Source organism: Anopheles merus, chromosome X, assembly GCF_017562075.2.
Source record: "Anopheles merus strain MAF chromosome X, AmerM5.1, whole genome shotgun sequence".
NCBI lineage: Eukaryota > Metazoa > Arthropoda > Insecta > Diptera > Culicidae > Anopheles > Anopheles merus.
The window spans coordinates 1,106,170-1,120,337 of record NC_054081.1 but is presented as its reverse complement, the minus strand read 5'-3'; the positions used below and the strand labels follow the sequence as shown (position 1 = coordinate 1,120,337).

The window sequence follows — 14,168 nt, the reverse complement described above, 5'->3', positions numbered from 1 at the left end:
CGGGCTGTTCCCAAACCACCTCCTCACCCCCCGGGTTCGTCGCCTGCGTTCGCACAAAAGAAATTTAACGCTCGGCAGGTGAACCTTCTGCGTTGTGCACAGTAGACGCACGGAAACAAATGCCTGCACACCCCCATTCGCCAGGGCCCGGCGGCCCTTCTGCTACCATAACAAATCCCCCCCCTCCCTCCCTCTATTCCGCCCATCAGTTGCTGGAAAAGGTGAAAAAGGCTGGCTGAAAAACGGGAAAAGTTATGTGCTCCTCGCTTCCGGTACGGCGAACATGAGGGCGTCGCACAGACACTCACACATACACACACACACCCATTTTGGTCGGAAATGGCAAACACGTCTTGGTTCATTTCACCTTTTCTCGCAAATCATAAGTACCACTCCGCCACACGCCCCCCTCGACACTACCACGTGCCGTCGCCGGGCAGGTCCGGGGATCCATTTCTTGGTGCGCACGAGAGACATCTGTAGAGACATTATTTTAGCTTATTTTTCCATCATTTCCTGTGCGCAAAAGGGGTGCGGCGAGGGGCGTCTCTTTCGCTTCTCCCTTTCTTGCACTTCCTTTCCATTCCTACTTTTCCACTCCCCTCGCCGCTCGGTCTCGCCCATAAACACCCCAAAGAGAATAAGTAGTTTGTGCGAGCGAATTGCGGGCGAAGTTTCGCCCCCCCCCCCCCCCCCCCCCCCCCCCCACCACACCCGCCACCCCAAGCCCCCCCCCCCACCCCCCCCCCCCCCCCCCCCCCCCCCAACGTCACTGCCGAGCGGAATCGCATTTTCGTGCCGCCTTTTAGGCGCTTTTGTTTCGGCCGCGACGCCGCGCTAAGAACTTTCCCCGGTCGGCATGCCATATTAATGAAGTAGAATGACCAAAATATGCGCTCCCAAACTGACGTGCCATTTCCGCTGCCGGTAGGTAGGCGAAAAGAACCGTGCCGGCGTGGTGCAAAACGAAGCTCGGTTTACTTGGTCTCGGGCTTTACTTTTCCGGAAATGCTGCCTTCCGGTCTATCATTAGCGACTTTCCCGCGTTGCTTGATCTTGCGAAGCTGGTCAGCGTAAAGCACGAGCAACAAACAAACGAAACACTATCCGACCCCGCCGTGGAAGCTGAGATGGTTAAATCCCTGTCAAGCTTCTTTGTTTTTTTGTCCTCAGAAAAGCTAATATTAAGTGAAGATGGAGACGCAAAGCACGCAAAAACGCGTCGCAACAACAACTTGTAATTCTTTTTAACCCCAAACCCAACACCCTGAAACATTTGCCATTGATCCTTTTTTCTTTTTCGCCCCGCAAGCTCGCCCACATGCAACTTGTCAGCTTGCGCTTTCCCCGGGGAACGGGAAGGGGAAGGAAATCTTTCCCAAACTGTGCGCCCAAAGTTCCGCCCAGCTGCGTCTGGTGCCGGGAAGTTTGCCGATAAGATTATCTCAGTTGTGCACTGTTAATCGGCGATCCATTCCCAGGCGCGCTCACATCGACTTGTGGCCAGAGTAGGAGCAGGGGAAAGGGAAGGGAAGGGCGAGAAGGAGGTTACCTCTTTGTGTTTTCTGCTTTATGAAGTGCAATGCTTCATGGCCATTTCGCTGCACCGCAATGGTACCAACTGCTGGATCAATTGACCGGGCAAAGTCATTACGAAAACAGTCGTGCCCGTGCAGCTTGCGTTTGTTTCAAACTGCGCTAAAACCAATGCTGCAGCTTTACTTTTTTTGCGTAGCTTACACGGAAGCTGCTGCGAACAGTACTGGCGACCGAGCGGTGTTGTGGGTTTTCGGGAAAAATACAACCGCCAGCTGATCCATCTGTGTCCCGAGCACAAGGGAGAAGAAAGGAAACGACCCACACCACGCAAGAAAACTGCCATTCATAACAAAGTAGTGCGAAAATTGTGCAAGAAAAAAGGTAAAGGAGCGAAGGATTTGTTTCAATCGAACCAGCATGTGAGCGCCGGAATCAATCTCGTACGCGCGCAACCGGGATCAAGCGATTAGCATCGCTGCTCCTGGTCACGGCACCAAAATTGCGCTTTGCGAGCAGCCGGAAACGGGGAAGAGCCACACACACAAAAAAAAACTCCCAAAACGAAAACATTCATGGAAGGAGAAAGGAAGAGCAAAACAACAGAAAAACATCGTGGAAAACACGCCACCTTAGTGCCATTGAAGCGAGCGGGCACAAAACGGAAGGGCTCAATTTGGGTCAAATTGAGTGGAAATTTGCTTCAGCTAGCTCCCGCCCCAGTCGTTACCATCCGATTGGGCAGAAAGGAAAGGAAGAAGGAGGAGGAGGAGGAGGAAGCTAAGAAGCATAATTGTGTGAATCTAAACGATCAGCCCCCTTACCGTATCTCCACCCTCGGTACCTTCCTTCCGGGCAAACAATCCGGGCAGCAGGCGCAGATGAAGTAAGGCAAAGGGCCAAGTCATCGTCAAGCAAGTTTCGGGGAAAGCCACTGGCCGAGGGAAAATAACTTCAGAACTCCTACCACTTGGGCACACTCACCCCACTCCCCCACCGAAAGAAGGGGTGGGGCTGTGATGGCTTTTAAGAAAAGAGGGGAAGGGTACAAAATCTGACGGACCGATCTCGACTGGCCCCACCGTTTGCCGAGACATGCCGGTCGAGATGGTGTCCAGATTTCCCACCAAGCATACACACATACACACACACACACACACACACACACACACACACACGTTTTGGAATGAGAAGGAGGTGGGCGGGGCAGGGGATTTCATCTGAGATTTGCGTAACGTTAAAAGGTAAAAGTTTCACCTTGTGCAAAGCTCGACGGCAAACACACAGAGACTTTGGCAAAAACCTGCCGGTACGGTGTCGGGCGTGTCGGGCCGGGCCCGTGCTAGTCACCTGTGAGCACACCGACGAGCAGTGACCACAACGCAAACAGTGCGCAACACAGGGTAGGCCGGGAGGGTCCGGGGAAGATAAAAACAACGACCGTAGGGCGGCCGAAGGATTGTCGAAGGGTTTGTTTATAGATTGGGAAAGTTTTGCACCAGGTACAGGCACTGCCAAGCGACTTTGTACTGGACTTGGTCCCCCCCCTCCCCCGTTGGCTCCCTGCCCCTCCCTGCTCGCCCTTGGCAGCAAGCGGGAAGCATTAAGTTCCACCTCGGCTACATATATTGATGCATTCGCCCCGGCACCGCCTGGTGAAAAACAAACCGCCCGGCAAAAAAGGTGTGTGCAGTTTTAAGAAGTTCTTGCAGCCCGCCGCTGCTCCCCCGTGCGCATCCCTGCGGCCGGGGTGAGTGAGTCAATTATGTGTGCTGACAGTTTCAAGCATGCAGCAATAACGGACACGAGCCTGCCTTTCCCACGGGTCGGCTGTCGAAGTGCATTAAGAGCGTCCTGCCATCCAGCGCGCTGGAGCGGGTAAGCGACGAACCGGCCCATAAGGCTGCTGGCTCGATGCGGCCACACGGCCCGGTGTCACCGGTGGAGCTGTTGGAGTGTGCACGACGGGTTTTGATGGGCGGCAAATCAGCAGCGATAGAAGCGATATTAGCAAATCCTGAGCCGTCTGCCAGAGCGGGACGCAACACTAGGGGCCTTGATTCGTTTTCGATTATGCTCTCTTCTTCGTTGCTTTTGCCCCCACCCTATTTTATCTTCATCATTCAACCGGCGTACAAATGTCGCACCCACACACACACACACACACACGTGTTCGGCTATTGTTTGCATACAAAGCGCTAAGCTAAACGAGATGTTGCCAGAGATTACCGTCCCAGGGATGGGGTTGTTGTGCAATATTCTCCATGATGACAACGCCTCCCGCTCGATAGGTCATACATTATGTTGTTGTTTCTTTTTCTTTTTTTCTTTTTTTGTTCATGTCGGGGCCACACATAAAACTGTCCAATAAAGCCTTCAGGTATTTCCGGCATTCCGTGCGTTGTTATTGCGGGAGCAGGGGGGGGGGGGGGGGTAGGAGATAAGATTTGTGTAGGAAAATAATGGCGATAGAAACATAACCACTTTCCCCGATCTGTCGTTCTTTATCTGGCGTTCGAAATAAATAAGAAAAAATAAATAATTCCCAACAAGACAGTTTTGTCGTGCCGATTGCATAGATTTAGGAGCTCAGCCCAAGTGTTGCCTGTCCGTCCTCGGCTCGCCAGTATGCAATCGGAGCATTGAGGGAAAGTGCAATTTTTGGGCCCCGTCCGCGACAAGACGACGAACTGCCACACAAACAAAAGACCGAAGGCCAACGGAAGCGCTATCGTTATCTGGGATTATTGGGTGGTACGGCTATTATCCCCCCCCCCTCCCCGTCGGGAAGCGACATTAGGGGACGCTATAAAAGTCACCCCAATAAACATGTCTTGGTCCCGATCATCATGGGACCGGAAGTAATGTCACATTTTACCAGTATCCAGTGCAGAAAGCGAGCAGGAAGCGAACCTCGCCAGGGCCGACCACAATAGCAATCAGTGAGGAAATAATAATGACACCCGTGGGATGGGTGGATGGGTGCAGGAAGCGAAAAGATGACAGTTCGTCGCCTGCCACATTCCGACCGAAACCGAAGGGAAGGAAAAATTTAATTCAATTTAGTGCACTCCCGCTCCCACCCGCTTGCCAGGAGTATACCGCCCCTCCCACAGCATCTCGCCAGGCGAGGGGTTGTGTGCAATGCATCCGCGATCGATCTGCGTTGTGTGTGTAAGTGTGTGTGCACCAGCAAGAGAAAACAGGTGCTTTATAGTTTTATTTTTTCGCTCCACTGCATTACCTGCTGTTTTGTGTGAGTTTGTGTGTGAGGTTTTTGTGTCCAACGGGAAGGTTTTCTTTACCGAAAATGTATTTCCTCCCATCGAGGGACTGTTAGCGAGCCAGTCCAGGTAAGTCGGGGACATTGGCTGGGGGTAACAAATATATATATCGTTTGGCTTTTGCCCGTGCTTTGTGCTTTACGGCGGCCGCGCCCGAGCTGTTTAGTGGCGCCCGAAAGGTAGGCTAACCGTACAGCAGCGCGTACGTTGACGGAATCCTCCACCGTAAGGGAGCTAGCAATCGATTCCGTGCGATTTAATCTGCGTGTTCGGTCCACCGTTGCGTGCTGAAGTGGGCTCGTGCCCTGCTGCGTTTCCATCCGCCCTTTTTGCTGGTTTTTCAGCTGATTTTCTCAGCCGGGTGAAATAAATTCTCCCGCTCGGGCATGAGCGTCGGTTTTAAACGTCGAGCAGGAATCGCCCTCACGACCCGGTGTGTGCTATAACGCTCTCGGTTACATATTTTCCAATGAAGCCAAATTTCGCAATTCACAATATTGGGACATTCGGTGCAGCTGCTACACCTGGCGGCCACGTGTGTGGGTGTGTGTCGCTGGTGAATGAATTTCGATTGCCTCGGTCCCGAAATCCGTGCGCGAGTGCTTCCAAAAACCTGTGCCAAAGACAACCCGCCGCCTCCCTCCCCACACACATTTACCTTTTACTTTCTCTCTCACCCACTGTGGGTGAGTGTGTGTGTGTGTTTTTTAGGGTATTACAATCACAGAGCGTACGGAATCACCCAAAACGATCCCGCCCCAATCAAAAAGGAACATCATCAATGTTTCGTACGGACATGGATTTGCATGCATACACCGGTTCGGGATGCCCTACTAGGCAGCAGCCCTCTAGCTGCGGGCTATCATTTCACCATCCAATCGGTGAGCATGCCGGGCCGCGGTGTGCGCTACAAGCGGTGGCTGAATGAGCAATGATTGTATTTTTATTTCCACCCGCACCTCAGCACCGCGCTTTTTCACACTTTCTTCACGCAGGGCGCGGTAAGTGCAGTCGCCAAAGCGACAAATGCAGCACGCGTCTATAGCGCGGAAAGCAATCGGAATCGTTTCACTCTAACCTCGGTTTGCTGTAATCCTGTTAGGATTTAGCATTACTCGGTACACGCGCTAGGGAAGCGCTGGCAATATCGAAACCGTTTGTTCTGATTTGGAAATCTTACGCGTTACTGCACCCCCAATGATTTAGAATTATTGAAGAAGATATAGCGCTCAGGAGAGTCCGCGGCAAAGGTGCGGCGATGGAAAATCGGTTTTGTTTCAGTGTTCAAGGTTTATGAACATTCTAACTAGAATTGACTTGATGGCGTGGAACATCGCCAGTAAGATATTCAACAGCAGAAGTATTCCCACAGACGGTGCGTTTGAATACTAAACTCATTTGATTTTCAGACAGCCTCAGGCACTAAAGGACACGTCAGTTACTGGAAGAGCTGAACTAGTCGAGGTCTCCATTCTAAACCCTATGCTCCTAATGCGTCGGCAACTATTCAAGGTAGGTACATTGGAGACAAATCTAGTAACAACAAACACATTACTCTCAGGCAGATGCTTCAGAAGACATCTCTCTTCAAAGAGGATTCAAGACGACCTCCAATAGTATAGATCGAAATGAGCTGTGGAATATCATACCGCTTTCTTGGGATGCAGATCTATATCCTGGATATTGACGGACTCTCCTGTCTACTCTTCAGCATTGCTCTCAAAGGAGAAGATGACTTCGACATTATCGGCAGATAGTCAGAGGTCAAGGTAATCGTTGGAAAACGACATTAGCACGCAAGACCTGCAGGTACATAGTGCAGACGGACATTGATACAACCGGTGACACACGGTACTGCCTGGGCCCCGTCATTACTAAAGACGAAGTTACAAACAGGTGGTTGGTTATCTAACCGCGCTTTTGTAACAAACATACATATATCGTTTGAACATGCGACTTGTTGGAGCATCTACTTTGAAAGGCAAATTCATAGCCGAAAGTGTACTAAATCCATCCTTTTCAATGATACCAAACTCGCTTATTCAATACAAACGCCTGCAATGACAATAAGCATATTTGAAGTATTTGAAGTGGCAAAGCTATCATTGACTTGAGGACTAAACGGACGAGACAGTAGTACTAAGAACAGTGTCAATTCCAGAACCTGCATGACAAGATGTATCAAAGAAGACGATGCTCACATGAACAAGTACCAGTAAAACATAAGCTGGATGAAGTACATGACATCGATCATACTCAGCAAGAATTATCTGAAGAACAGTATCAAGCACAGTATCACCAGGCTGCGGAAACCAAGGAGAAAACATCGAACCGTTATAAACGACCAGCAATCATTGCCAGACCCTTGCTCTCTGAAATAAATTAGTAACATTGTGTTAATAACGAAACGAAAGTAACATTACCAACAAATTTGGCTCTTATATCGTACAAGTTTAACGAACCTTAACCGAAGCTCGGCATTACCTTCAAAAGTCCGCTCACGTGACACGCGTCTTCGACGACTTTGACAGCAGAGCTATCAATTTTTCCCTCTCCACGCAACTAAAACGTTCTCCCTTCTCGATTGCACTACCCGCACAGAGTGCACTGGTACCGAGCACCTTGCTAAGCTGCTCGGTGGTGAAAGTATGTGTTCCTTCCACCGGCAAAAGCGCATGTAATATTTACCACAAAATCTCACGTGTATTCTATGGGCGAGCGGTAAGAAAGAAAAAATACATCCCACTCGGACTCAATCGAACGGACGACAGGATTGACGCAGCACGGCACGGCGCGCAATAGTTCACCCTCTCACCCGAGAAAGCAGCAGGGCCGAAAAGAGCATACGTCGACATAAGTAACCGAAACGGCTCGCACAAATGGACTTACACATGTGAGGAGCTTGCGGCAGCGAACATAATCTGCTTAGCAGCATATTTAGATAACGATTATCCGAACCTGCGCTCGGCGACAAGAAACGGAAACCGCCATTCGAGCTGAGGAACCAACGAACCAACCGTTTGCCGGTGTAGCACCGGGGACACCAGGATAATCGCATCTAATCCAGCTAGATGGGTGACCCCCGGAGTTCCATAATAGATAGCGCGACGAATGTAATGATAGTTCGAACGGTGAACGCGATACGGCAGCACTGACGACATCGAATGGTGGGTAATAGTATGCGACTGGTTTGCTCTGGCCGGTAGAGCGAAAATAAGGTTCAGCGGACGCGTTTTTCTAATGTTTGAAAATTAGTTTGATTGTTTAATAATTTAGTTTCGTTTGCCGTTTAACCTGGCCCGCCGCCGGGCACAGAAGACACATCGCACCAAAATGTCGAATCTATACTAATAAGGCTCACACGTGCAACAGCTCCTAATTCCTGTTTTTCCTTTTTAAATCTCACCCGTAACAGCCACTCCTCCTTTTTTGTTATTACTACCGAGCTATCGCGCTGTGGTTCGCTTCCTTTTATTATGTGGACTACAAACTGGACTACTGCAATTAATGATCCAAAGCCCTCGCGAGTCAAGGGTAAAAAGCAGCGGATACATCTAACCAGTCTGGTTGTGTTAAAATGGCCATATCGTTGGATGGGACAGCCTTTGTTATAATTTCTCTGCTAAGTGTAGTTTTTCCCCGCATGCGATAGGCAGTTGCTGGCCTACAATACATAGCTGTATGATGCTACAGCAAATAAATTAGATATACGATGAAAATGTGAAGAAAATGAAAGTGTAAGCGATCGATGGTAGATCCTTCAGCGGCGATGATGATCTTCGCCGCGGGATGGCACCTCGTCGTCTTCTTCGCCCTCGACGTGGACGGGATCGTTGGTGCTGGGAATGGCACCTGTTTCACCGTTCGGAATATTTCCACCGCTTGTCCCGGCACCATCGCCGTGCATACCCGCACGGCTCGTTGATGGCTACATGGTACGGTAAGAACGGTAAGAAAGCAGACAGGTGTGCGGTGTGATAAAAAATCATCTAATGCAGCCACGAACTCGTGAGCAATCGAAAAGACTAACTGTAGAGACTGCATGCAGCACTTACCAGCAAACCGGAGCCTCTGCCTAGTGCCGAAAAGGCGCACCTTTTCTTTTTAAAGACTTTTGACTTAATTCTCGGCGCAGACGGATCGTTCTTCCACTTGTAGTAATACTGCACGATGCTGTAGAGCGATTTGTTCGGGAGCTACGAGAACAGGACAAGAAATAGATGAACATAGATGATTCTCAGACACCGGGAGGCTCCTGCTTACAATGCGGTGGTAGAGGTGAAAGTTCTTGCCATATAAGTGATACGCTTTCGCAAACAGTGCACGCTGCTCCTCGGCCCACGTTTCATGGTGGACTATGTAGTTGGTTAAAGCGTGATATGCCCGTTCCAGATTGTAGCCCTCCCGGTACAGCAGCGCCATCGCCTGCTCATAGTTGCAGCGATGTCTTCCTTTGGCAACGGTTAAAAACTCTTGCACTGGAACAGAGAGTAAGGAACAGGAGTTAGTTCAATTAACAGGGAAGGCGCACCGCTGCAACGGTTGGCAGGACCTACATGCGGGTTCCGGTATGTTTTCCTTCGGAACCCACAAGGGCACCTCTGGCTCGTTCTGTCGCTCTGCCGACCGGCGCCTGTTAGGCGGTACAAACTCGGGAATTTCGGCCTGATACGCAGAGCCCACTCGAGATGACTCTGAAAGACGAAACAAAGACAAAACAAAGTTGTACAGTTGACCTATTGTATGCAAACGTCATCCGAACGTCATCTCCCATTATGTAACATCATCCAGCATGTGTCGTGCGTTCTGCAAATTTTCTAACATGGACGCCCGGGTGCTCCTGCACGTAAGAGTAATGCCGTTTCTACTCACTTTTTGGAATGCCATGCAGCATCTCATCCATAAGATGCTTTGCTTCGAAGTCTGAAAGCAAAAAACAAACGATACAGGCCATTGCAGAGTGTCATCGACGACGCGCCGAAGGGAACATTTGGCGGCAGGTCTCGTCAGCCTTGCGCATCCAACAGGGCTAAGTGATCACGCCGACGCAATGGCGTCTTTTCTTACCGAGATTCGTTCTAGGCCTGGTGTCCGTTGAAGAGCTCGATTTCTTGGCATCCTCGGCCAACCCGGAATCGCCCGAATCGGAAGATGGATTGTTAAGCTTTTCCTGTCCCACATCCGATTCCCCATCGCTTGGAAGCATCTCCATCGTTGCGAATTCCTAAGTCGATTCCCGGATCGTCAAACACAAACTGCAACCGTGCTTGTCCTTAGCACTGCTTTTTGATGCGATGTAAAGTTGAACAAACGGGGTAATAATTGTTTAGCACGTCAAAAGAAAATTCCGTATTTTCTTGGCCAACACCGGCAACTGCTTCGCACGCGTAGTGGCTTTTTCGTTGAATTTGAGTTTGCCTACAAAGACACCGTTGCGCCCAAGTAGCAAATAGGGCCCATGTCAAAAATGACGCAACGCAACAGGGACCATTTTGAGGAAGGTAATTTTGAGGTATTTTAAGTTGGCTGATTGCTGGACAGCGCAAATTGCTCATTTGCAAATAGATATAGAAAAGAAGGTCTCGCGGGACAACAAAATAGTTCAATTTTGCAAACAGAGCTACTTGTCTCGCGCACTATTTTTGTATTATCCGAAACAATCGAATCATCCAGTTTGTGTACGAGACAGATTAATGCCAAATTTAATGCCAAACAAGTAGTTCAGTTTTGAATGGTTCCAGAGGGCTAATGTAAACACACTGCTCTAATTCGCCTTTTGCAGTAGTTAAACAGCATCAAAGTTCTAAGCGGTCCTTGTAAATACCGCCATAGCAGCTTCCTTATGCTACGGTACCGGGAATTATTTTTTTGTGTTTTATTTTCAAGCAAACGTCATCGATGAAATAAACAACAGAATTTGTTTTGTTTGTGTACATATGTATATTTTCAATTCCTTAATATTCATAAATTACACGAAATGTATCACAATCCACTGTACGATCTCTATCATTTTACTCAATATTCCTCCTTCAATTAACTTAACTAGCTTGGGCAGCAGCAACGAGATGATTGACGGCACCAGTCTTCGACACTTTGACAAGGGCCACCTCGTACCGATGTCATGCATTAAAAAGCTATAAAGTTCCACCAAGTTCGGTACGCTTTCTTAACAAGCCTTCAAGTTTCATCGTGAACCATACACATCAGGCTAATCAGCTACAAGGTTCCTGCGAGTACCGTGTGCCTGTTAAAAAGCTCCATAGTTCCGCAAAGTACCGTCTATCTCTTAAACAGCCACAAAGTACGACATCGGAACGATTTTTCGTTAAACAGTCCCAAATCAGCTATAAAGTATGAGCTGGCTATTTGAGTTGTGGGAGACCACTGTCAATCCTTGCATATTTCCGAATACGGGTATGTCAGAATACTGTATGCAATATTGTATATGCACATCATTATAGTCTGTTCCAACACTTGTTTCTGCTAAATGATAACTATTAACTGTGCAAATCAAAATCTTTGCATCGCCTAATCGTCGTATCTCGCAATCAGCCAACTTAAAATACCTCAAAATTACCTTCCTCAAAATGGTTCCTGCTGCGTTGCGTCATTTTTGACGTGGACCGTTTTTGTTACTTGGGCGCAACGCTGACTTTGAAAGCAAACTCAAATTCAACGAAAAAGCCACTACGCCTGCGAAGGAGTTGCCGGAGTTGGCCAAGTAAATGAGAAATTTTCTTTCCACTTGCGAAACAATCGTTACTTCATTTGTTCAACTTTACATCGCAGGCAAAGGCAGTGCACGGTTGCAGTTTGTGTGCCGCCGCTCACCGGATACTTAGAAATTCGCAACCATGAAGATGCTTCCAAGCGATGGGGAATCGGATGAGGGGCAGGAAATGGCAAGCGGCCACACTTCCGACCTTGAATCCCTTTCGAGCCGGGAGACATCGGATGAATCGACAAGACCTGAATATTCCAATACGGCATACGAGGGATCCCGGTCCCCGTCCAGTGCGTCCGAATACAGCGACTATTCGATGGAAAGTTACTATTCTCAATGCGGTAAGAAAAGAACGCCATTGCGTCGGCGAGTTCGGCCTTGCCAGATGCGTAGTCCGTTCTTTCGTCGGCCTGTTCTTCCATGTATTATTTTCTTCTTCTTTTTCTCTCTTCTCTGCATCATTCCTTAGCACTGAACTATATGAAAGCATCCAGTAAGCCCGGAGAAAGGAGTGAGTTGAACCGGTGGTGCTGCTGCCGTTAGTTTCGCGCGTGCAATCCCTGCCGCCACGCTCGATCACAGGGCGGCCATGTTCATCGTGCTGCATCCCCGCGGAGGGGGTAGAGCGGGTTGGGTCTGGATGGTGTTTCATAGCAGCAGCAAAGTGGAACGATTGCCAATTTTAATCACGCGCCATGTGCTTTTTCTTCTGTCCAATCTTGCAGAGCGAATTCCATTGGGCCCTGAGTATCAGGCCGACATTCCGGAGTTTATACCGCCCAGCGAGCGCTTGCCGGCACCACGGCAGGACGCTGAGTCGGACAACTTTTGGGTCCCGGTGGAGGATATACCGGAAGAGTTGTGTAGGTGATCGATACCCTCGGCACCTCATAATTGTACCGTAACACTAACGTTCATGCCTTTTTCCCTGCGCGGGCGTCTCTCTCTCACTCTCATGTGCCCAGTGCAACATTACTTAAACTATGCCAAGGAAAATCATGGCTACAGCGAGGAGCATGCGCTGGGGATGCTGCACTATCACAACAATGATCTGGAGCGGGCATGCCAGGATATGGCCAATTTTGTGCCCTTTCCGGACGAATGGACCGACGAAGAACGATCACTGTTTATGAAAGCGTATTACTTGTATGGCACGGACTTTCACTACTACAAATGGATAGTAAGCGTGCCCTTTCGAGCGTTTATTGTCAGGATTGTTATTGCTTTTTGTTTTGTTTGGTTTTGCTTCTCATGCATAGCTTCCTTGGATACCTATTCGTAGCCTGGTGAAGTACTATTACGTATCATTCAAATATAATGACCATGCAGAAATCGTGTCACTAGCTCAAGCAATCAACCATGCTCAATCAGTCAACAATCAAGCTCAACGGAACAACAATCAAGCAGCAGCAAGCAACAATCAAGCACGGGAAGGAGACAACGGTTCGGGAGGGATCGCCACTATCAACCCAGGATTAGACCTGTCGGACAGGGTAAGTGCTGTTTCGAACGATCGTGTTGTATTGATCTGACCCTGACCGGTAGCCGATTGAGAATCAAATCTGCTTTCTTACCGTTTCATGCAATGGCGCGAAGCCTTCAACGAGCCGTGCGGAAATGAACGGTGGAGGAATGGCACCAGGTCCCACGATCGACTACAGCGCTCACTGTCATGAGGACAGCGATAACGACTAGAAGGCATCGGCTGTGCGAGTTGACGTCGTTCGCTGTCGTTCATCTCGAAATGCTATTAGACTAGCAACGACAATATCGATTTAATTCATTCGTCCTCTAACATTCTTTTCAAAATCGTGCCACATGTGTGCTGTACACGACGCACGGACTTTATAATTCACAGTTTCTATTATGGTTTAAGATTTTATTACTGTTTGCCCATCTTTTGCATAAAGAGCTGATACATTGACGCAAGCGAATCGTTCAAGGAAACGTTAACACTGAATTAGGGCTAGATACTCTCCTTAACTGTGTGCATCAAATCTGTCTTCTTTTCTCCCTTTTAACTAAACTGCGACGACATTGCGCCTTTATTAAACGATGCTAAAAGCTAATGCTAGCCTTCCTAAATATTTTGAGTTATTTTGGCTCTCCTTCTCTTGTACGAAAACAAAAATAGCCCAATAAGAATCGCATCACATCTGTCTGTATTGAATCAGAATGACCCAATGGTAATGGAAATCTAATCCGACACGGCAGTGTGGAAAAATGCACTTGCCACGAATGTCTCTGGAACTAGTCGAACGAGAGGGTAGAAGGAAAAAAACCGGGTAATGCATAAACCGACCGGTCTCATCCGCAAACATCATTAAAGCACCGATGCAAACGATGTGCTGATTAGGGCGAAGGGCAATCACCAATTAGTGCCAGTCGGAAAATGCTGCTGTGCCTGTCCGAGCTTTCGGTTGTGTGCCGAAACATTGTGCCCCGAATGCGTTTGGGCTTCGCTGCACAATGCTCTTGCCCTCTCGCGCTGTCTCTGGTTCATTAGATTTCGAATCACCTTTCCAAAAACGATGCTACCATATATGCCGTACGCCTTTGCTCGCCATTGTTCCACGCAGAACCCGCGAGAGAAAGTGGTAGAGGTGAGCGGCAACGGCAATCGT

At 48.8% G+C, this 14,168-nt stretch overlaps 2 protein-coding genes across 2 annotated transcripts; one reads left to right on the top strand and one right to left on the bottom strand.

Annotated features, from left to right (window-relative positions):
- Positions 1-8,083: 8,083 nt before the first annotated feature.
- On the bottom strand, positions 8,084-10,227 carry LOC121593486 (REST corepressor 1-like). Its single transcript, XM_041915847.1, has 6 exons — positions 9,888-10,227; positions 9,693-9,743; positions 9,377-9,514; positions 9,084-9,298; positions 8,876-9,016; positions 8,084-8,748 (listed from the first exon to the last, which is right to left on the bottom strand). The coding sequence occupies exons 1-6, from the start codon at positions 10,030-10,032 to the stop codon at positions 8,581-8,583; spliced, it is 858 nt and encodes a 285-aa protein (XP_041771781.1). The 5' UTR covers positions 10,033-10,227; the 3' UTR covers positions 8,084-8,580.
- A 1,282-nt stretch (positions 10,228-11,509) lies between these two features.
- Positions 11,510-13,569, top strand: LOC121593921 (REST corepressor-like). The gene is made up of 7 exons (XM_041916720.1): positions 11,510-11,541; positions 11,610-11,885; positions 12,014-12,055; positions 12,270-12,407; positions 12,510-12,724; positions 12,804-13,037; positions 13,141-13,569. The coding sequence occupies exons 2-7, from the start codon at positions 11,675-11,677 to the stop codon at positions 13,237-13,239; spliced, it is 939 nt and encodes a 312-aa protein (XP_041772654.1). The 5' UTR covers positions 11,510-11,541; positions 11,610-11,674; the 3' UTR covers positions 13,240-13,569.
- The last annotated feature ends 599 nt before the right edge of the window (positions 13,570-14,168 follow it).

Bases quoted from the DNA above. Each gene is read 5' to 3' on its own strand.
- LOC121593486 (XM_041915847.1), bottom strand. From the start codon at position 10,032: ATGGAGATGCTTCCAAGCGATGGGGAATCGGATGTGGGACAGGAAAAG. The intron at 9,515-9,692 runs GTGAGTAGAAAC...TTCGTCTTTCAG, and splicing joins GCTGCATGGCATTCCAAAAA to AGTCATCTCGAGTGGGCTCT. The intron at 8,749-8,875 runs GTAAGTGCTGCA...CGTACCATGTAG, and splicing joins GCAGAGGCTCCGGTTTGCTG to CCATCAACGAGCCGTGCGGG.
- LOC121593921 (XM_041916720.1), top strand. From the start codon at position 11,675: ATGAAGATGCTTCCAAGCGATGGGGAATCGGATGAGGGGCAGGAAATG. The intron at 11,886-12,013 runs GTAAGAAAAGAA...ATCATTCCTTAG, and splicing joins AAGTTACTATTCTCAATGCG to CACTGAACTATATGAAAGCA. The intron at 12,056-12,269 runs GTGAGTTGAACC...CCAATCTTGCAG, and splicing joins CAGTAAGCCCGGAGAAAGGA to AGCGAATTCCATTGGGCCCT.